The 23,752-nt window shown below is 38.4% G+C and overlaps 3 protein-coding genes and 1 long non-coding RNA gene across 17 annotated transcripts in view; 2 read left to right on the top strand and 2 right to left on the bottom strand.

Moving 5' to 3' along the window:
• LOC122567594 (sodium/potassium-transporting ATPase subunit alpha) overlaps positions 1-16,059 on the top strand; it is a 168,995-nt gene extending 152,936 nt beyond the window's left edge. For 7 of the 8 annotated variants that reach the window (XM_043726325.1, XM_043726319.1, XM_043726321.1 and 4 more), the window contains 3 exons: positions 9,133-9,307; positions 9,458-9,690; positions 10,293-16,059. In XM_043726325.1, the coding sequence (XP_043582260.1) occupies positions 9,133-9,307; positions 9,458-9,690; positions 10,293-10,413 (529 nt within the window). In that variant the 3' untranslated portion in view covers positions 10,414-16,059. Of the gene's footprint in view, positions 1-5,333; positions 5,429-9,132; positions 9,308-9,457; positions 9,691-10,292 lie in introns of all 8 variants that reach the window. The other variant, XM_043726320.1, reaches the window with a different exon arrangement.
• Positions 608-5,327, bottom strand: LOC122567619. The gene is made up of 2 exons (XR_006316842.1): positions 2,300-5,327; positions 608-2,019 (listed from the first exon to the last, which is right to left on the bottom strand). It is a non-coding gene; the product is annotated as an uncharacterized LOC122567619 (long non-coding RNA).
• LOC122567608 (ribosomal RNA processing protein 36 homolog) lies at positions 6,150-18,324 on the bottom strand. 7 transcript variants are annotated; one of them, XR_006316822.1, is made up of 6 exons: positions 17,654-17,811; positions 17,152-17,348; positions 16,478-16,991; positions 16,247-16,395; positions 16,076-16,133; positions 6,150-6,649 (listed from the first exon to the last, which is right to left on the bottom strand). XR_006316822.1 is itself a non-coding variant. In XM_043726355.1 (5 exons), exons 2-4 carry the CDS (start codon positions 17,194-17,196, stop codon positions 16,256-16,258), a joined length of 699 nt encoding a protein of 232 aa, XP_043582290.1. In that variant the 5' UTR covers positions 17,197-17,348; positions 17,654-17,811; the 3' UTR covers positions 6,150-6,649; positions 16,247-16,255. The 7 variants fall into 7 exon arrangements, 6 of the variants coding, with proteins under 6 accessions (XP_043582290.1, XP_043582289.1, XP_043582287.1 ...); XM_043726355.1 differs by lacking the exon at positions 16,076-16,133; XM_043726354.1 differs by lacking the exon at positions 6,150-6,649 and having other exon boundaries at positions 12,957-16,133.
• LOC122567610 (DNA-directed RNA polymerases I, II, and III subunit RPABC3) overlaps positions 18,279-23,752 on the top strand; it is a 71,220-nt gene continuing 65,746 nt past the window's right edge. Inside the window, exon 1 of the mRNA XM_043726359.1 lies at positions 18,279-18,417. Coding sequence (XP_043582294.1) covers positions 18,345-18,417 — 73 coding nt within the window. The 5' untranslated portion in view covers positions 18,279-18,344. The remainder of the gene's footprint in view (positions 18,418-23,752) is intronic.

Raw genomic sequence — 23,752 nt, 5'->3', positions numbered from 1 at the left:
CTTACTACTATTACTACTACTACACCACTGATACTTTTTATGGTCAGAAAGAGTAATCGGTGACACGATCTGCTTGATTCTTGAAGTTTCATTCATTTCCACGATTAGATATATATGTAACGAGAATTGTCACATCGTTAATTTTTTCTTAAATGAAATTAGCTTAAGAACTTAAACAACGAAATAAATTGAAAACAGAATGAAATAAGTGACACGGTATTGAAAATCTTTTCTAAGAAAATACAATGAAACTTTGACTTCAGGAATCAGGTCACAGAAGAGTCTCCATTACCCCTCTATTGGTCGTTACACCTCTTATATTATTCCTATCGTTATTGTACAGTAGCTAGTTCTGTCTCGTATATATTCTCGGACACTATAAGAAAGAAAGAAGAAAAAAAGAAAGAAATAACGACACAGAGATATATCACGACACGTTTCTAGCCCAAAAAAAAAAAAAAAAGAAAAAAATCGTATAAACTCGTTGTCCGATCATACGCGCAGACCACGAGGAACTGTGAACGAGGTGACAACGATTCTCGTGTTACAAATTAATCCCTAGCCTGATCTTTGTCCGTGTGCATACGAATTGTTCGATGTTGTATTCTTTTCTTCGTGTTCAGTTCTTCTCTTTCTTTTCTTTGCCTTACGTTCCATTCTCTGTTTCTTTCCCCCTTTTTTTTCTTTTTTTTTTTTTTTTTTGTGGAAAGTTTGTCGAATTAATTAACTGTCCTGCGTTTGTTGAACGAAATTTCTACGCTAACGAATTTCTACGTGAACGACCAAACGGTTGCTGGTTCGCGAGTGAATGCCACTTTTCAACTAAATGCATCGCATTGGAAGAAAGAAAGTAAAAAAAAAAAAAAGAAAAAATATGGATAAAATCCTGCGTTTCGCATTTGAAGAGAAGCATAACTGTCTGAAGGATTGTCCAAAACGCTTTTTCTATCACAAAGAAAGCTTTTTCGCTCGAGCTTCCGCGTGAACGAACGCGTATTTTGAAATAAAACAGGAACATAAGGAAATTTTGGTACATGGTTCTTGTATATACGTATATATATATATATACTTGTATATATATATATATAATTTTCTATATTTTTCTTTTGTTTCCGTATCTTTTTTCTCCTACTTGCGTTTCCTCGCTTTGTAAGTTTGTTGATCGAAACGCTAAAGGCTGTGGGTTTAATTTGTTCCGATGCCTTGGTCGAAGAACTGTCAGACACGCTAGGAGATGATAAATGACCGAATGATCGAACAAGGTAACAGAATGGTGCACGCAGGTATAAAAACACATGAGGGCATTTTGGTGACTGGGTATTATTTACACACTATAGAGCTTTATTGTCTACTCTCAACTTTTAATATATTCTCTATCTATCAAAGCTGGATTGTGAATCTTGATCGGTGACGTTTGCTCGTCCACGATTAACCGATTCTGCTCGATCTCGATCGTTCGACGAAACAATTTTAATCGAGATCAGACGAGAAGCTTTGCCTGTCGTTTGTTAAATTAACTGTATCGATAATCTGTTATCCGTATGATCGTTAGATCGCGTACGATACAATTCGATTGTCATAAAATGTCATCCGCAGTGAAAAAAAGTATTTTCTGGAATTGTTAAAATATCGTAGGACGAGCAATCAGTCAACTTCCTTTTTCGAAGATTTTCCTCGTTCCTTCGAATGAACACGAAAAGAAAGACGAAATAAAGATATTGCCAGTCAAGCAGTCGCTTCCATAACGGTGATCTTCGCTTGTAATTTGTGTGTTATTTCGTTAACGCCAAAGGTAAGCCCATCTCTATCTATTTATTCACTTCCTCTGCCACTTTCTCTATGATACTGTTTCTCTACTTCATATTTTCCAGCTCAGCTTTTTCTCTAATCTTCTCGCCACCCTCCCTTTTTATCAAAAAGTTCTGTCGCCGTCATCGATCGTCTGCCACGTTCGGCCCACCACGGACAAGGAAGTCCTTTTCTCTTCTTTTCTCCTTCGTTTTTTCACCGCTCATTCTTCTAAAAAGAAAGAAAAAGAAAAAAGAAAAACCAGTTCCATCGGTGATGACGTATCGAGATTCAAAGGAGCACAGATCGATCTGCTCGATCTTCGTCGCTTTTCCATTCGATCATTCATATTTTTAATTACCAGACAACACGTCGTCCACGAGTTCCGATACGACACCATCATCATCATCATCATCATCATCATCATCATCATCATCATTATTATCATTACTATGAATCTTTTTTTGTTACATAGTATTATTTATTACGTAAAATTGTTTACTTCACCTACTTTCTGAACTTCGTTGCTTCATCCGACGTTTTATTTTCTAATCTTCTCTCCTTTTTCGCTCTTATCGTCTTGTGTATCTCTTCCTCGACCAACCTCGGCTGCCTTTTTACGCAACAGGCGAATGTCGTTGCTCTGCCTCGTTGAAACATCAACGACCGGTCTTTCGTTTCCCTCTGCTCTTTCTTCTTTTTTTTTCTTTTCGATTCTCGATCGCTACGTCCAACCACCCAAGTACAACACGATCCTTCTTTCCAGTCGACCGATTAAACGGTCCTCAATATAATCGACGATGGTCGTTGAACGTTCGGATATCGTATAAGTCAGCTCTACTATCTACAAGACACTTGTCATTCGCTTTTCTTTGATCTGAAGTCGAAAATGGACATGCGCAGACGGAAAGGTGAACAAGTTTACATACTCGTGAAGAGAAACGTGCGGAAGAATCCGATGCAGAAACGTGACGCGTGTGGTTCTTTGTTTACCGAAGATGTTGTTGGCTAAAGAAGTTCAGCCACCGGAGTTCCGCGACTCGGTTCAATTCCGATTGTTGCTACTTCTGCATCGACCGATTCTCGACGATCTTGTAATCAAGTGACGGGCTTAGTTTTGAGACTTAGTAGTCTAAGGCGAGTCTCGTTGAAAGGAGCGACTGCGATCGTCGACGAAGGTCTTAACACGTTCGTTTCGAAACTCGACGAAGGGACCGGTGAGCAATAAATTTGAAACAGAGTTTCGCAAAATGCCAATGTTACACGGAGATTGTTTCTTTCGGTATCAGTGAATCGTTGTTTAAAATGAAAATTCTCGACTCTGCTTGTCTCGCTTTAATCTTAAAAATACCTTTATATATATATATATAAAAAAAAGTAGCTTTTTATAAAAAGAAGGAAGAGATAATAAGCGTGCGTATACGATAACACGTGTTAAGATTCTTTATAAATTATCGAAAGGTTTAATAATAGATGTTGTTCGTGTTCAACGATGTTCGCCTGTGAGAGTCATAGCTAGTTGAGTCTCGATTCTATTTTATATATAATTGTCTACATAGATCGATATAGTCGTATTATACATATATATATATATATATATATATATCTATATCTGTATATATATATATATATATTATATTTACTATTCATCCCCTTGGTAATATCTCATTATTGTCATTATTATCGTTATTATCTATCAGCATCATTGTCATCATTATCATCGGTATTATTAGCAATTATCGTTGACCCCCTTTTTCTCCGATCATCATCGTAATATCGATCCCGCCATATCCATATGGTCATTATCTTTTCGCATAAAATCCTTTCTCACGATTGTTTACCACACTTCTCTTGTTACTACTGTTTCTTTCTTCTTTACAATTTACAATAATAACGCCGTCACGATCACACACGCATATCTACTGTTACTACCAGTAACTAATACTATTACTACTACTACTACTACTATTATTATTATTATTATTATTATTACTATTATTATTAAACAAAAAGGAAGATAGCAACTAGTATCGTTATACCACTTCTTTTAAATACTCTATTGTCACACAGCTGTGCCGCTGCTACTACCTCTATATTTTATATTATCCACTATTTGATCTACTATATCACCTATTTAACCATTTGTTATACTTTAATAAGTTGTATCCACGCATAAGACGAACCGTAACGAACGAGACGAAAGATACACCGTGACCGAAGGGAAATACGATAAGATGATTAAGAAAAGTCGGAAGAGAGAGAGAGAGAGAGAAAGAGAGGGAGAGAGAGAGAGGGAGAGAGAGAGAAATACGAAAGAAGTAATCCGAGACGGAAGAAAATAAATATGGCACCACTTTGTACCATTCTTTTTAGGCGTCATGATCTCTTCTTTGCAGTTTTTTATTCTTTACAGTCCTCTCACATTTTATTCTGTAATGCGCTGCCTACCGCCGCTGCCTTCTACCACTTCTGCGACTGGCAACTTTCTAACGACCGCTGAACGACCGAGCGAGACATACTTTTTTAATTGTTATAAAGATACCCACCTTTCTTCGCCGATCGAAATTTATCACCTGATGCTCGTGACTCTCACCGGGCCCGATGTGCATTTTATATTAATATTAACATGGGAGGAACAGGGCCATTCACGATCCCTCGTGCACCAGAGAGCCTATCTGTTTCTTTTCCATCGTTACATGTCGAATATTTTTTCCGGTTCACTGATTCCTCGGCATTTCTCGTTGTTCGAGAATATCGTAGGAGGACAAACGAGCGTCGAAGATGTTGTCGTGACAACGTCTCTCTGTGCATCGAGGGGTCACATGCCTGTGAAGATACGTACTAACAAAACTGAAGCTTAAATTATACGTACTCGAGGTGCAGGAAAAAGTAAGGAAGTCTAGATGAAGGTGATCGTGATCATTGTACACGGAATATTTCTACACAGATCACATTCGTGATTCGAGGAACCTTTTCACGATCCTCCAGTCACGTTCAATGTGCGAAATATTACGCGTATCTTCCCTTCGTTTCAGAGGACCGATTCTTCGAACGCTGAACGAAGCAAACTTAGAAACTGGGAAACAAACGATGCAAGATCGTATGTCGTACTTTCGGTATCGATATTGCTACTTTGCATATCTCTACATGCGTACAAACATATTTATACGTAATTATAAATATTATAAATAACAGTGAAAAGTTGCAATTCAGCGGAAGATCAGCCCCTTGCTAGTTGTTCCCCAGGAGGAAGCGTACGAAAGTTTCGTTATAATTTTCCTGTGGGAAGAACGAAACGAGAGGAAGTGTAGGAACCACGGCCAATGGAAAACAGCCACGAATCTCTCATTTTTTTTTTTCCCTTGGTCGGCTCTCTATTGACTACACAAGCGTAAGATCACGTGGCACTTCCTGGCTCTTTCGTCTGCACTTTAATCTTGTAAATATAATGTAAATATGCCATACATGTGTGTATATATATCTATCTTGTACGGTGTACGGGGTGCTTGGTACACGTATTTTTTCTAATCAATGGTGGATGGCAGGTGCCGGCCATCTCGCTAGCTTACGAGGCACCGGAGTCGGACATTATGAAACGCCAGCCCCGCGATCCTTACAGAGACAATCTTGTCAACCGAAGGTGGGTCTCCCAACTACCCACCAGAGAAACCAATCTATTATCTAGCAAAAACCCATGCACTCACACCCAAAGCTGCAGACGCATATTAACATTCGAACACGAACATCTACTTACATACAACGTACAGAGAAACGTACAGAGACACATACGTATTCGTATACAGAGAGACGTACACACAGGTACATGGTGCGCCGGATGGTCAAATCTTTGCTGCTGATTATTCTGAGAGACTCTGTTTATAGCTTCATCTCTTTATGTTATCTTCTTCTTCTTCTTCTTTTTTTTTTTCCTTCTTTGGGACTGAGAATTTCATAGCTTTTGATAGCTTCTGTATAGAGAAGAGCTTCCTAGATGATCTTAGAATTTTTATCGGAGATTAACCAAGTCAGCGGTGTTCGAGATAAATTATCGTGAATTTCGTAGAATTGTCGAGGTTCGAAGGATCGTATAATACGATAATACCTACGAGAATTGAGGAAAATTCGAAAGGCATTCGAGTGGATATTTTTTAGTCGATGGAAACGATACTGAGCAATGAATCTCGAGTAGCAAATCGACCGGTCAGTTTCGAAATCGTGTAAATCTCTTCCGTAGAGTCCTGAGATTTAAATCCACAATTCGAAAAATTGAATCGATAGGATTCGTGAGGATTTTATTAAATGTGTAAAATCGTGCTCTCAAACATCTCTGACGAATTTTCGACAAAGCTTACGTCCTCATATTAACCAGCAAAAGTTCTTTTTATTCGAAAAGAAAATTTTTTGTATAACGTGATATGACAAATTGTATAAAATTGATACGAAAAAAATGAAGAAATTAGTAATCAAGGAGAGAATCGGACATTTCTAATTAATATTTGGCCTGTCTTGCGCACCACACTGAACGCGTACGTATGTGTGCACGCATACGTACGCAAATAACACACGCAACACATGATTGTTACACATCATTGACAGAGTGTCTACTGAAATGTCGGAGTCGTACGTTTTATTTCTGAACTACAGATCTCTCATTGTCTCGATGGTCACTCGCTTGATCTTTATTTTGTTACTGCACGCGACAATGATAAATTGTTCTTTTTATATCGTATTTTATTGTGTGCACTTTCGTCTGCACTCCGTTGAGAAGAAACGATAAGACATGGAAAATCCTTGAGAAATTTCACACACGTAAACCCAAAGTTGAAATCGCGGCCAATTTCTTCTCCCGAATCAAAAGTATCTGAAACAAAATAAAACAGATAAATACGGTATCGTTTAATGTTCCGTTAAACCGAGTAAATGTGATAACAATTTTGTAAAATTAGTCTGGTCGAGAGATTTGTCAGAAAGATGAACGAAAAAAGATAAGATCGGTAGAAAAAAAGAAAAAAGAAGAAAACGACAATAAAATAAGAAAAGAAGACAAAAGATCTGAAAGAGTCTCGGTTGACACTCTACAAAGCCTCGACGAAGGCTCAAAGTAACACAAAGTCTCTAGGAAAATTAGTTGATTAGTGATAGCACAAGCAAGTAACCTAATCTAGGAACAGTTACAGTGTTGGGAATGCCAAATGCTTTTGCCACACTTAGAGAAAAAGATTCGATCGAACGGCTCGAACGAAACTAACCGCCGATTCGTCTTGCGCCTAATTAAAAAAAAAAAAAAACACGTGCGTCCAGCTTTTATTTGTTTCTTTTACGAACGATTTACGAACGTATTTTCGTAGCCATTGCACTACGTATGTGTGCGACGTATAATACTAAAGCTAAAACTTAGAAAGTATTGGCAATTAAAAGAAAAAAAAAAAAAGAAGAAAAAATAGATTAGTAGAGGAAAAGTGCGAAGAAACGTTAACGAGCTAACAAGAATGAGCAAAACTAAGCTGAGCTGCTTCGTGATTTATAGAAAAAGTAATATAATAACGATGATAGCGATAGAAACGTGCACGGCCTGAACAATGTTCGGAATAATCAACGAGTCGATTTTACGTTATTAAAAGGCTGATTACGATGAACCGATAACACGAACGAGAGATAGTGGGTCACTAACAGCTTGTAATTTATTTTATAATCTTCGACGACGCGCCTTACTGCCCGCTCTCTATTTTCTATCCTAATATTCTTGACCGATGAAATCTTTCGCCGCGTGCCTCACACGCGACATCCGTTGATTTACAAACTATACGCTATGATTTTTCTTCGTTTTCTTTATTCGATCTGCAACGCCTGACCAAGCTAATTGACTGATGATAATGCGTGACACGCGGCCTGGTGCATGGGAATGATGTTATTACGGTTGTGGAGCTAATCGATGTGAGCTGGTTGTTCATGAAATATAATAATAATAATCTAGATAGTAGTAAATCTTCCTGTGAAATTCGAATGGCGATCGATTTTCCTGCTATTCTGCGTATTAAATTGTGATGATCGAATTTCATACGATTAAATATTTGTTACGTTAACTATGACAACTTCATTACATACAGCTTGTAAAATATATACGTCCCCGATGAAACTTGTGCGTTTACACAAATTCGATGGATCTTATCATATTGAATTTCCCTAATTAATTTCGAGGATAGTCGAAGCTCGTGGAACTTGTGAAGATTCTGTAACTTCCAATCGATTGCTAAAAATACTAATCTATTAAAACGATAAATCGATCGACCGAAAGTTGCATTTCGTAGCAAAGTATAAAAGGTTCGAGAAAACAACCAGGCACATAGTTAGCTCTATAATGAAATTAACACACACGGATGCTAATGAGTACTTGATGTTGCTTCGATACGTTTGCTGACCTGATGTCAAATCTCACGGCCTCACCGAGCTACCTTTCGCATGTGCACCAAAATCTGCATGTAGGAAGCTCGATCATTGTTTATCTTTTCGAGAAAATACACCGTGAGGCTTGATGATGAATAACCACGAAAAAATGTGTGCGTCTTTGTGCCTTGCGCTTTGTGTGGCATGCATCAGTGTGAAGAACCGATCGTTACCGCCTGCGTTCCGAGTCGGTAAGTAATCCGCATTTCAAATCCTAGGTGACTACAGCTTCCGTATGAACACCACCTTAGGCTGTTAGAGGCGAACTTAGATGATTAGTGGCAGACACATACAGATGCTTCGTCTGACTTTCAAAGAGTTTCCAATAATATTTTCCTAGGAAAAGGAAGGTCTTTTACTCTTTAAAAATATACCTAGCATATAGAAAGAACGTAGGGATAGCTTTGTTGATACCTTAGGTAGTCCCTTTGTGAATAGTTGACGCTTTTTTGAAATAACTTCAAAAGTCTTCTTCAATACGGACGTATTTTTTTATTTTCATTCGAACATTTATACGAAATAATGGATATTTATTTTGAAACAATAGTCAAAATGCAACGTAGCAGAGACATCGATAAGCATTCTAGAATTTTTGTACACTCCTCGAATGCCTAGAACGGTAAAGAAATTAGAGCCGAGCATGAACTATGCAATTTGCTTCACGGGATATTAAAAATTGCTCGTCTATGGAAAGTTTTAAAGTACGTGTTCTTTTTGATTGTTAATTGAAACCTTCTTTTTTTTTTATTTTTTGCATATCGTACATATACCTTTCCTCGTTTCTGAAGGAGTTGTTAGTACGCTGAAACGGAAATGAATTCCTTGAAAGTCAGAATCTTATTGCCAAACCCGTGACACCGAGCGATCGACGACTATCTAAATGGAATTCTCTATGCACAGGCTTATTTCGATGGCGTATGGTCAGATCGGTATGATCCAGGCAGCCGCCGGCTTCTTCGTCTACTTCGTAATTATGGCTGAAAACGGATTCCTGCCGCTGCATCTTTTCGGCATTCGAAAACAATGGGACTCCAAGGCTATCAATGATCTTCGCGACAGCTACGGCCAGGAATGGGTAAATTCTAAGAAACTATCGAATAACAAATCTCCAGAATTGTTTCAGATCTCGGTCATAATTTATTTCTTCTGTCAAATATTTAAATATAAATTTCAGAAATTAAAGCTAAGAATAATTTTCGCTTATATTCTCATTGTATTTTCACAGACATACAGGGATCGTAAGACACTGGAATTCACCTGCCACACAGCATTCTTCGTTTCGATCGTTATCGTGCAGTGGGCCGATCTGATCGTTTGTAAGACGCGACGTAATTCCATCATCCACCAGGGAATGAGAAACTGGGCCCTGAACTTTGGTTTAATATTCGAGACCGCCCTCGCCGCGTTCCTAAGCTACACACCCGGCATGGACAAGGGTCTCCGCATGTTCCCTCTCAAGTGAGCCTTTAATTACCTTTAATACGTTTTTTAGATCATTTTTCTATATCCAAGGCACGTGTAAAAAAATGATTTTATACCGTACACTCGCTACAAGATCAGAAGAAATCCTGCAAACGATGGAACAAGTATCTAGTAGTTCTTTTTTTTTTTCTGAGTACTTTAAATGAAATATAAGAGCTTAAGACACGTTTCTAATATAATAATAATTCAGTCTTTTAATTGCCTGGATATTTGCTCCTTTTTTTATTCAAATTTCTAATTGTCAATGTCAAATACCTTAGGCGTCTATATTTTCATAATAATATGCTCGTTATAACAAAGCAATGTTTCTTAAGTATCTTGAATATAATATAAAAGCTTAAGCCGCGTTTTTAACATAACAATAATAACGTTAGCTTTTTAGATTCCTTAGATACTATTTCCCTTTTCATTCGTGTTTCCAATCGTTCGAGATATCTTGAATCACATTTCCATGTATATAGCCAGCTTTTACTTAGTTATATGTATACTTTACATATGTAGAAACGTGACCTTACGCTCTTACAAATAAGACACAAACAAAATGAACGGAATAGCTGACAGGTTGTGGTGTATTTCAGATTCGTCTGGTGGCTGCCCGCCATTCCCTTCATGTTCGCCATCTTCATCTACGACGAGACGAGACGATTCTACCTCCGCCGGAATCCAGGAGGCTGGCTCGAGCAAGAAACTTACTATTAAACGCGAAGAAAAATTTAATCATACACGCAGAGCGCGCGCGCAAGAGTTACAAGAGCGAGAGATGCAGAGAGAATGATGAGAGAAAGAGAGAGTGAGATATGCATATTACCCACGCAGATATACACCGAGAAACTAATAACTAAAAAATGAGCAAAAAAAAATATACGAAACAAAACCAAAAAAACAAAAAAACATGAAACAACCAAACAATGGGGAAAAAAAAGATGAAAACGTTAAAAATCACTCACGTTAAATACACACACACACATATTTTACCCATGGGGCGTGCTATTCGGGTCTAACCGTACTGTCGCGTGATGATGTTATTATTTTAGATGGGGACAATTCGCATCAGCCGAGCCGAATCGTCGAACGAACCATCGCCATAGTCATTACAATATAGAGTGTCTTGCTGTTGTTTCACTGAACAAACGATAAAAAGCGCTTCTCGCGTGGGAGTAGATAAGTGGCTTGCGAGCACTCTCGTTAGATGGTGTGTGAAGTACAAAACAAGAACGAAATACGAAGTGAAAGAAAGGAAAGGGAGGAGAGAAAAAAGAAAAAGTTATATGAGAAAAGTGAGAAGAAGAAGAAAACGTTCGTCGTTCTGGCTCTGCGAGTTGCTTGCACGCGCGTGCCGGTGTATCATTAAACAGAGAGAGTTCGTCGTTCGAGAAACATCGAAGGAATCGACGAAGAAACAATAAAGGGTTCTACGAGCAACGTCGTCGGGAAGACTTCGAACTTCCGGGTACACACACGTCTGATATGATTCACGAGGTTTATAGGGATTAGTGCTGCCATCTGATCATCGACGAACGTATGACAAAGAAGAAGTACATAAATAGTAGGGCCTAAGACACGAGAATAAGAAGAATAATAAGAAAAAGAATAAAAACGGCGTCGAATGGAGTCATCGAGGAGAAAAAAGAGACTGTATGAAAAGTACAAGCCCGGCAATGGACACCCGTGTATCTTTTTGGAAACGGAGGGATACTGAAAATGGCGACAAATCGTCGGATAACGCGCACGTCCGTATGAACGTCGACGGGTGTACGACATGGATGAATCTTTTAGAGAAAAAAAAAAGCGGATAACTTAGCATCGATGGAGCATTCCGTTAGATGTCTTGTGATATCAGAGAAAAAAATATTCATATAGGCATCCCGTTAAGTCAAGGAGCAAAAGAACACTGCGCTAGATTGGCACGCCCTTGTTAAGAGTTTAAAAAAAAAGAATTAAAAAATGCAATGTAGTCACGGTTTAAAAAAAAATAAATAAATAAATAAGAGCGGTATTATAAATGTTACACTGATGCAGAAGTTTAAGAATCGATAACGAGAATATATCATTCGCAGTCGACACACACGAAAGAAAAACGTATTTACAGATAGACGTCTCGTGACACCTACAGTCTTACATAGAAACTTCTTAATTGTTAATTAAAGAAAAAAAAAATAACAATGAAACGAGAAAATCAGTACGCTAGATTGGCACGCCCTAAGAGTTATTCATAACGCGACAGAGAGAGGGAGTGAGCGAGAATGAGAGAGAGAGCATAATAAAAAGAACCTTAAAGAAATTTTAAAAATGACAAAAAAACAGCAAAAAAGAACAAGAATACAGAAGTAATGGAAGCGCGTTTACAGTACTCATTATTATTCTTATTAAAAGTAATGTCGTTCGGTTCGAGTCTTTAAAATCCGAGTAGCTGTCGAAGAAGCCAGAAGTCGCATCGTGTAGATATTCTAGTAGTTTGTGAGTCTCTGCATGAGAACTGCTACGCGAATGAAGAGAACGGGCCAGGATTAGACTGTAAAAGAAAGAAAGAAAGCTGAAAATGAGAATACGAAAGGAAGAAAAGGGAAGAAAAAAGGAAGATATTGGACGCGCGGGGGCGAGCACGGGGAACGAAGGCGCCAAACAGACAGTATAATAAGTAACTATCAACTGAATCACTACCAACGGAAGAGAATACATAAACTAGATAAACGAAGAAACAAAGAAGAAGACGGACGTAGTAAGAATAGAGAAGGTACACGTTGTTTGAGTTGCGCGCGAGCAAATGGCAAAACGGTGGTCACGGTTTTCGGAGCCATTGAACTGGACAACCTGCGTACCACCGACGAAACTGGACAAATAAATTACAGAAATGTTATTGATTAAAAGAAAAGAAGAAAAGACGAGCTAAGTAGACATGCAAGAATTCAAAATAGTCGCGCTACTCTGGAGGCTATGTGGTTTCCATGGGTGAGGGCGCTATGATAGTCGAGGTAACAGGATATTAAAAAATGCTAGTAGAGGATGGTAATGATGTAGGAAAAGCACAGAGTGGAAACGAGAAAAAAATACAGACAGACGAAAAACAGTAAAAAAAACATTCTTACTTAGGCGAAACTAAAAGTAAAGGAAAAAAAAAGGTATAAATTCATTCTCTTAGTTTCTTCATAGGTTTAAAAACGCCAGCGGGACAGCTCGCTATAAATCATATTGACCCCCGAACGCAGAACGCCCTGTACCACCAACCCGCGGTCTGTCGTGTGTATGTGTGTGTCAGTATCGAAACAACGCCCCTTCGAATTTTGTAGGAGCAACAACAAGCCACCACCAACAATACAAAAAGAAAAATCTAAAAAAAAAAAATGAACAAAACGAACGAAGGTGACTTAAAATGCCTGCCACGCGACTTTTCGGGCCGGGACGATCCGAGACGTGCGATCATATCAGGTCTTATTTCGAGCTTCTTCGATGTGAAAAAAAAACGCATACCAACAAAAATTCGTTTTCGTTTCTCTTTTTGCCTATATATCGATTTTGAATCCTTGTTGCTCGCTTTCGCGGCTTTTCGATGTGTACGCGCGCGCATGCGCTGGCAACGTCGGTGAAGAGGGCGCTTCGTTTCGAGCGGAGAACCGGGGCGGAGCGTAGGTAACGACAAACCCGTTTGTCGAATAAATTTCATCGTCGTTTGCCATAATTGCGACGATACCCCGAAATCAACGAACAGCCTCGATGTGTTTACCACGTTCTCTGGTTCCTCTGTTCCGCGCGAATCAAGGCGAACGGACCGTCGAGGATTCAGGTAGACGAAGGGTGACGCTCGCTCGGCGGCCCTGGCCCCAAAACTACCCTAAGTGTTCAATAATCGAGGTGTTCTCGAGGTGCCGTACACGCGTAACACGTTCTTCGCTTGCCAATCCCGCCGAATTTTACCATGTTCGCGAATATAAGAAAGAAATATGTATTCCAAGGGCTACGACTTTCCTCCAGCCCTTCCGATGAATTTTCTCTGTTGTGCGCGCGAGGGGCTGGTTGAATTATTCGGTCCCGTTCACAAACACGTAACAACCATGTTGAATTTTGAATAATCGAATTCAATCAAAAAAATTCGGTAGGACCGGCGAAGCTTTAACCGAATCGTTTTTTGAGACACGTGGATCGTCATTCAAATCCAACCGATAACTCTTTGAAAGAAACCGGGACAGGAAAGAAAAAAGTGAGAGGGAGAAACAGATAGAGGGCTGCAGTGTACCGTCGCGTTGCTCGTCGAACTCGGACTTTGATTACACACCGACAAAAAGGTACATACGAAATGATCACATTAAGAAAACGTCCCCAGTTCTCTTCTTCTTCGCGGAAGAGGAAGATGCTCGAAAATTGTCGAAATAAAAAACATGAATCAGTCGTTACAGTGCTAGATGTTGAGAAGCAGAGAGATGTTCAATGTTAATGCCAGTTAATTCCGTTTTTCATGGTGTTTCTTGGTTTCGCGTTGCGGGACAGTGTATACCGATAGCTCCGTGTGTGTGTTATCTAGAAAGATCGATCATTCCTGTCACAACGAAATCGAACCAAACAAAAAGAAAAGAAAAGAAAAGAAAAACAAAAAATGGGAAACAGATTGCCTTCAGCGGATCCCCGTGTTTTGAGATAGGACGCGAACGAAAAGAAGAAAGATAGAATCGGAAAGAAGAGAGATCGAGGAGTGATAGCGAGGTATAAGCATGGCGGTAGGGGGGATGATGCATTGGCCCATTCATTTCAGTAAAATCGCTCCCGACATGGGTACCGGAGCTGGATCGGAGGATCCGTGGTTTGTCGACAGGGTGTTCCGTGCCCGGGGGGCGTAGAAGCCCAAAAAAATGCTTTGCCGTCGTGCGCCTCTTTACTTTAGGCAAATAATTTAAACATTAATAATATAATAATAATAATTATAATATAATACATGTTACAATAAGATATTATTAGATGTAATTATTATATATGGTTTAGTCTAGATCGTGTTGTTGAAGAAAAAAAACAAAGTACGTATAAGCGAACAAAAAAAAAGAGAACAAAGATAAAGATATGAAAAGTATAACGACGACGATGACGAGAGTAAGGGAGAGAGAGAGCGCGCGAGAGAGAGAAAAAATAGAAAATCAAGGAAAAGTGGCGATGAGAGGAAATAAAATTCGGTCTAAGACCACAATATCTTGCGGCGGACTGAGCGGGACACAAACGAGAGAATCCGCTTTTGCTTCGTTCTGTGCGCATGGTACATCGATCTTTTATTTCTTTCTCTTTTATATATATATATAGTTTTCTTTTTCTTTTTCTTGAAACGCGTCATATGTAGAGATGCATAGATTTTCAGTGATCCTTTTACGTACGGAACCGTGTTTTTCTTTTCTTCTTTGTTTTCTTTTCGCTACGTTTCCGGTTACGCGGATAGATTTGCGGCTATATTGTATTCCCTCGTTTCGGCGACGCCATCGTTTTCTTCTCACTTGTATTACGCCCGCGGATTCATAGGAAAAGACAATCCTCGGTAAACGAGTCGCAAATCTTTTCGTGTTCTGCAAACGGGTAACCTCGCCAAAAACAACGCAATCGTCGCAAAACTGGTTTTTCGGGTGAATCGGCGTAAAAGAGCGGGAGAAAAAGAGAAATGTGTGAATGTGGGCGAGAGATCGTGTGTTTTAATATAACGGATTCTTCGCTTTTCTGTTGCCGCGATCGAACACAATAATAATTGGCAGTAAAATATTCGAGTTCAAGAAATAAAATCAAAAATCTGGGAATTGAGGAGGAGACAAAAAAGAAAACAAATGCTTAAAATAATAAAGAATAGTGTCACGAGAATTCTGTGAAACGTCGCCCCTGCACAGCCCGCCACATCACAACAGAATCATTGAATGATTAAAATATAAACAAAAAAAAAAAAAAATGAATGATGTTTTATTAATATTGTACATATTTTAAATAACTGCAGACGGACAAACGGATCGCGCATGAACGGTGACCCACGAGAAGGTGGTCTGTTTAAATGGTCCGCCTTTTCCATACGGGTTTCATACTCTTTTTCTGTTTTTCGTTTTAGCGCCGCATATATGATACACACCTCACACACATACACACCACACACGCTGAGAGACACGTGCGAACATAGAGAGAGATATACACACGTACACGCTCAGAGATAAATGAAAAGAAAATGTACACCGCTCTACCAAACAATCTCTTCTGATTGACGATTCCTTTCATATTGATTATTCTGTAAGTTCTGTTTTCACACGTGAATTACATTAAGGAAGAAACGAGAGACATTGTCCAACCCAAGTGTCATTACTTTTGATGTTAAATAAAAAATACATAATTAATAAAGCACTCTTTATCCTACCTTCCTGACTAGTACTTTCAGCACACAGGCGTAAATATTTGTTACAGGACAGGCGCGACTAAATGAATGGAAGAGAGCTTACATTAACTATCATAGTATTTATTACACTTATATACATCTGTAATTATTCCAGCTATGTTTAATTTGTATAAATTTTAATTTCACATATACCTTGTTCTTTTATTCAGAGTCTGCTGACGCTAACTGTCGTCTGCCCCTTTGTTGATTCTTCTTGCGCAATCGTTGAATATGTTTCTTTAGTTTGCCTGAATTTTTCAGTTCCTCATATTGAGAAACTAAACTCAAAATTCGTTTTTCAGCTGTAAGGAAAAAACAATAGAGATAGTGTATAAAATACACATTATAGAGCTACAGTTATTAATATCTTATATATCTACTTACACTTCTTTTTGAATACTGGTTTTTCACCACGCCTGATGGCCTCTGCAATCTCTTTCTTTTCTTCATACTCTTTTTGTTCTTCCAAATTTCTTCTTTTTTCTTCGCGTAATTGATTTTCCAATCTCTGTATAAGGTATTTGATCTTCTTTATCTTTTTTGGGTCTTTACTCTCAGTCAATTCCTTTTTTAATTCTTTGATATCATTCTCTCTTATTTCATTAATGAACCCATAACTTCTTTTAAATTTCCTCGGATCATACGTGCCACATAGACTATCGAATCGAGGGTCTCTTGGAATGTACTTCTTCACCTGCACCACTTCTCTGAATCGCGAAACAGGTTTCTTTGAAGATATTTCACGCGGTCTGTTTTTATTTTCTCGTTTAAATTCAGTTTTCTTGTTAAGCTTCCGTGGACCAAAAAGTGCTTCCTTATATATTTTAGAACCTAATTTCTCTTTTAGCTTTTGCAGATCTTCGAAACTCATCTGTGAGAGCTCCTTCCTAATTTCATCCTAATTAGTAAAAATTTATTCAATTATCAAAATTTCCATGGTTTTAAAGGTAGTTGTGACTTTTCCTCAATATAAATATAACCTATTCCATTTACAATAAATTAACCTATATTATATTCGTTACGAAAATAGGAAAGAAATATCATATACGAATATTTACCTGGTCTTTATCTTCGTTAAGAAGAGTATCTTCCTCATCACTCATGTTAAATAACGAAGAATATTGAAGAAGAAAACAATCCTTTTGTTTGATTCACAATATATTTAGGAAACCGACATTTTATTTCGTAGGTACGGTTTCATATTATGGCGGTAGATGATGCTAAATTATCATCCCAGTCTGTGCTGACCTCTAATCTGAAATTATCAATTGCAAAATTGTTTTAAAAAGATAAAATTACTTAATATTCTTTTTTACAAAACATAGATTGCGTAGTTCAGTAACCTAAGATAATATATACTACAAAAGATCTTAATATGATATTCTATGAGAATGTTTTGAATCCACATATTTCTAACAATTTGGGGAAAAATAGTTATATTGAACTTTTTCAATCATGTAAAATGTGTAATTAAAAGAATAATAACACGAGATACTTTTAGATCAAAAAATCATATTCTAAAGTATACATTGCACTCAGTAGATATGTAAATTCATATACGTAATCTTTCATATTCGATGGTAACTTTCTGCAGATTTCCTGGTGATTGCGCAACATTATGAAATCCCTAATTTTACGTAACGCGTTATATCAATGTCGAGACTTATTGCTATACACATATCACGATAGGACCCGCTTGAACTGCGTAAAAGGATATATAATTGTGCTGCGTAAAATCTGTAAACCTGTACAGTAGCTCCCTCTGTCTAATTGTTATCGAGCTTTGAAGGTTATCTGAGTTTTAAATCTAATAAACATCATTACTTCCTAATTGTATTGGTGTTTTGCTACAAATTCAGAAAGCTGCTTTGTAGTTCACTATCACGATTCTATTACCGATACAACTGCACAAAACATAGATATTTCAAATCGAAATACATAGTTTCCATTACATAAAGAATAAAATATTTAAGATTCTCACTATAAGAGAATAAATTATTGCAAATAATACATTTTCGGAAAATGTTAATTTTCTACTTTAAGGTGAAACTTTGTAAAAATAACCTTTGGCATGGTCCACAAGACTTATTAATATTTATAAAAATTAAATTTTGACATATCTTACACTGTATTGTAGTTTTTTCATACTTCATAAATTTCTAATAATGAAAATCACACATTTCTGAATTACATTCTCGGATGTAAACTTCACATTCCTTACGAGGGGGCAGCACTATCAGAAGTGTCTAAAATGGCGGGTGTGCTGTTCGAGGATATTTTCAACGTAAAAGACATCGATCCAGAAGGGAAAAAATTCGACAGGGGTAAGTCTGAAACACATTTTAAACTCTTATCTATTTATGGCCACTGTTGGGAAGAAATACATTACGTTGTTGCTACATTTTTAAGCGTTAGAAAAACAACGTTCCGTTGATGCTCGTTCTTTACGGATGTTGCCGGGAAGCACATGGCGTGACAGTATGATTTAAATAGTAATTTCTGTAGACGAATATGTAAAGAATCTAATGTGTCTAATTGACACAAGTTCAAAGTGTATATCTCAATATTTATTCATCCATATATATGCTGTATAATTGTTTGGAATAGCCTAAATTATGTTAGTCACTCGTCGACAATTTTGTCTTCTGCAGTGGCGGGTTATTTAAAATGTTATACTGAAAAACGATTTTTACGAAATCATACTAATAAATCATATCGGTTTAATATTTGAATACATATGTATTTACGTATACAAAAAATAATAATTGATATGCAATATTATCTAATGACAGTTTTAATAGTATCAAAAATTTATTATTGCCCATCTAACTCTTTCCATGTCTATAGATATCTTGGTATATTTCAATGTAATAGTTTAGCGATATTAATTCTACAAATCTGTACAGTGATTTACTTTGTATAAAGAGGGCGTAAGGGTTGAGCATGTTTGACATTAATTTGAAAGGCAGCTCTTTGTGACAAAGCAGTTTCACTATTCTTATCACCTTGAACTCTGATTCGAGATTCGCCACTGATATTTCTTTCCCCCTGTACAAATCCATCGTCGAGACAATTTGGAGTATATTTCATTAAAACCGTTCGTAATCGAGGAACGCTACTGCGTGTTGCTTGTTATTCCATTTATCGCTACCTCTCGTCGACCTTCTATTTTACATTGTGTACAGAAAACTTTAATGTTCACTTTTATGCTCGTTTCAACTACTTCCATTGTACTGTAGTATCGGGGGGAAAACCCCAATATACCCCAAGTAAGAAGAGCAATATAAGCACGGATGGATTAGCCATATACCCGTGGTCGCTTACGGCACCGGGGTAATTAAGAAAGGTGTGCTTGACCATGGGTCATCCACATCTGTGTGCACACCAAAATGTAATATAAAAGGTAGCCGTGAACGGTTACGAGTAGAATTGCGAAGAGTATTTTACTTTCTCTTAGCGTCTTTTGCTATTCATTCACGAACCCTGGGAAATTTCATCCAATAATACATTTCCTAACCAAAAGTCGCAAATAAATCGAACGTATCGCAGACGATGTGCTTCGCAGAAAAAGCGCCGCTTGTATCGCGCGCCACCCTATATTTTCACCTACATTACCGCTGGGAAAGGGTTCCTCTGGAACAGCGGCGTTCGAACACGCGGATGGGTGTTAGTGGGGCTACCTAGGCGTGCGAGCGAGAGAAAAGATGGGATTTCGGTTAGCGGGGAAGAGAAAGGAGTCGATGGGAGGGGAAAAAGAGCGACGGGACGCTGGGAGCGGTATCGAAGCCAGCTCGCATGATGGAGTAGGAGGAGGCTGGCTCCTGCACGGTAAAAGCACCTTCTCTCCCTTTCCTTCTCTCAACAGTGCATGCTACGTATTCAGTTGCTCCAGAAAACATTCCTCGCGAAAAATGCGACTAATCGGTGCGCTCCACGTGGCTGTAAATCCAGCCTGTCCGGTAGGAAACTTCTGCCGCGATGGAACCACTTCGTTCTCGTTTCCACGGGGGTTCCATCGCGATAATTCACATCACCCGTCGCAATCCAGATATCTTAGCCCGTATATCTTCATTCAAGGTATTCAATATCGATGCACGTACGGAATAGGAAGCGACTAGCAGGGGAGGCTTGTAAAACGGCCAACGTGAATATCGTTCCATCGTTCCGATGCGCCTCGCACCCGCGCATCTTCCATACGCGCTACGAGCCTTTTCAAAAAACATACGGATATGGTTGACTGGGACTGGGAACACGGTGGATCACGCGATGCTATCGATATTCAAATATCCCATCAAATTCAATTATATATCCTATATCTTCGCTTAAAATTCTGTAGATGCCGTCGGTATAAACGTCGTATACCATATTCATTCTTATCCATCTTGTACTATATAGTATTCACGGTCATCATTTACCACAGATATCTACATATAACGATTCCTCTCGACTTTCACCAGAAATGTGGATAGACGTTTATATAGGTATATAGAATGAAAAGGGCGGTGGGACGCGATCTGCCGGCAGCTCGTTGCTTGGTGGTAGTTCGATGGGTGGGACGGGAGGGTCATGACGGGTTTGCCAGGGGGTCGAGGGGTGGAAGACGAGGGGGCTTGGCAGTCTGTGCTGCGGCCGGTCGATGCAGCAACGATGCCCGCAGCCGCAGCAGCAGCAGCAGCAGCAGCAGCTAGCACCGAGCAACATCGCATTCGCGTAATACGACGCGACTCTGGCTGCCGTGGGGAGGTGAAATGGTAGGGAGGGGGGAGCAGCCGGGACGCGTTAGACCGGCCTGGTGGGGGTTGACACGGTCAAGGTCAGTCTCCGTTCCAAGGTCACGGGGAGATGTCATCTCAGGAGGGAGCCGCGTGGTCTTCTTTCTCCCTCGCTCTTTCTCTTCCTCGCTCGCTCCGATTGCATCTTCACCTTCGTCCTTTCTCCTTCTAACACGTTTCAACGATAATACGATTTCCCTCCGCGCTTTTCCTTTGTCGCTACCGTTTCCCTGTGACAATTACGGTGTAACTGAAACTTCTTTTACAATTCTTCCTGTATTCTTCGTTGTTCGCTCATGTGCCTCTGCTGGTCCATCGTGTCGTGACTGTTTCCTGCTCGCGAGGTGGCTCGAACCAAATGCGAGGGTGGCTCCAATATATTCCGTATATTGACTTTTTCCATTGTCTGTGACAGACTTTATTGACAAAGTGAGAGTTGGTTGAAAGTTCGAAAGTGTACTGGAGAAATGTGGCAATGATCAAATTTATAGGTTTCCATTTTATATTACTGTTACTATTTTCATTTCATTGCGGGGACGCTATGGCACAACTAGAGGAAGTATAGACGCGTAATTTCATTTATGGAAGCATTTATATAATTAGGTCCAATTATTGGAATTAATTAGGTCCAAGTATGTGAAATTTCATACTAGTTATATTTACTTTCATATGACTACAGAAATGTGATACTGTGAAAATCAAATAAATTTGATGAAAAGCGCTTCGTTGGAAAATATGTTGCAATATCTTCTTTAACTATTCTATATACAAATTACATGTTTATCTGTAGGCTTATAGATCGCGCTGAAGAAATATGGCAACCAATAGGTATTCGAGCTTCCATTTTACATAATTGTTACTATATATATATCTTCTTATTGTCCTATTATTACTTTATATTTTAATACAACTAACAAGTATAAATTACTTGTCTATGGCTAGTATGATAGTAAATAATGATTTGATTAACGCTTAAATTAATTTATGGTTTGAAGCCAAGGTAGATAGAGGATGGTTTTTAAACGAAACGGTAGAGCCTTCTACCGTCGAAATCGATTTTATTCGACGGTCCTGGCGTCAGCCGTAGAGTTGGAGGTCGCGTTAAGTCCCATTCCCACGATTCGGGCACCGTTAATTAAATAACGCTGATCAATCCGTGTCTGAACGACCGGTCAATCAGTGTTTTATTTGCCAAGCATGTAAATCCATTTTCAGTTTGTTTGGCCGACGTTCCAATTTTGTTACGGATTTTCGTCAAACGCCAAATATCCGAACGTTATGCTTCGTTTACGTCGCTGTAAACGCTGTTACAGAACACGCCCGCGACATTCCAACTCGATCGATCCTACCTTTACAACGATACTCTGCTTACAACGTACAACGATTCAACGTTTAAAGGAAACCATACAAATTGTAGAATTAGTAGCAGTCAGAGATCAATACCTACTAAAAGCTTTGTAATTGATGATTGAATTTGAGATTAATACAATTTCTAACATAGAACGATCCTAAAATAAAGGAAGCCGTAAAATGTCTAAGAATTAAAATAAAAGTATTCAGTTCGTAAAAAGGGGAATATCCTAGAATGAAGGAAAACAGATATTTGATAACTGTCGAGCAAAATTGGAAATAAAATATTTCACGTTCTTCGGTTTGTGATACAGTAGAACGATCCTAGAGCAAAGTAAAATTTTTAAGCGATCACAACATTTTTTCGTTTTATTTTATCACGGAGAATGATTCTTGAATAAAGGAAGAGATAGATCTCAAAATTATTTGGAAGCTACAAACTAAGCTACAAAATAAGATTCCAAAATTTGTAGAGGTCCTTACGATACCGGGAGTTTCTCGTGTTTTGGATGATCTCAAAAGTAGGTTAATAGAAATTTCAAAAACCCAGGAAATCTTGGAAACTTTATTATCTAAAATAAAATCTCTCCTCGTTCTTCGATTTTAAATCATCTGACATGGAATTTCAGGTTTTATGAGCTGTAAAATATTTTGTAATATTCCGGAATTCAATATGTTAGATTCTAAGATATTTGGTATCGTTAATAGGTATTTTAAATTTCATCGATATGAGATTCCTTCGATCAAGTGTCAGGTTGCATGAGTTCAAACAAAAGGGTAGAGCGCTAGACTGTATGCACCTAACCTTTATAAGTCTTGTGTCTTCTACGGTCTATTTATTCTGCTTATAACTCCATCGATCCAAATGTCCATTCATTTGATTCGCTCGACACGTCCTCAGTACGATTTACTGGATCAAAGTGAATACCAAAACGCCAGCCTACACTTTGTCCAACTTGTTGCAATCGTACAAATGCACCTTAACACGGTCCACTCTAACGTTGTTGCGTTCTAAACGCGAAATGCGTTAGGAACAATTTAGTTTCTCAAGTTCCACTAGAACGTTAGACCAGAAATATGCTCTTACGTTTCTTCATTTTTCATGAAGAAGATAATTAACCCTAGGATACTTGACCTATACGGAGTTCAAAATATAGACAGTTAAACAACATAATTTTATTTAAACTGTTTTCACTGATCGATTGAGTTTTTCGAACCGTGGAAACGTAACTTCTTTTTGTCAATCGTGGAGACACGTATCTCTAGAATTCAAGACCAGTTTCACAGGGTACAGATACATTCATCATTTAGATAGTTAATATAAGTTCTTAAGGTAGGCTGTTGCGTGTATGCAACGCCGAGTGAGGAAAAATTAGCATAACAATCACTTTAAAGAAGTTCAAACCTGTTATATACTAAGCTGCTCACAAAGAAGTATCATCTCCTACAAATAACTAAAAGAAAACGGATAAGGAATGTTACAGTCCGCACTAGTATTCCAAATATTAATAATTCAAAGTAAGGTGAGATCCTATAA

This window comes from Bombus pyrosoma, linkage group LG5 (genome assembly GCF_014825855.1).
Source record: "Bombus pyrosoma isolate SC7728 linkage group LG5, ASM1482585v1, whole genome shotgun sequence".
Taxonomy (NCBI): Eukaryota; Metazoa; Arthropoda; class Insecta; order Hymenoptera; family Apidae; genus Bombus; species Bombus pyrosoma.
This window is presented reverse-complemented; position numbering and strand designations above follow the sequence as displayed.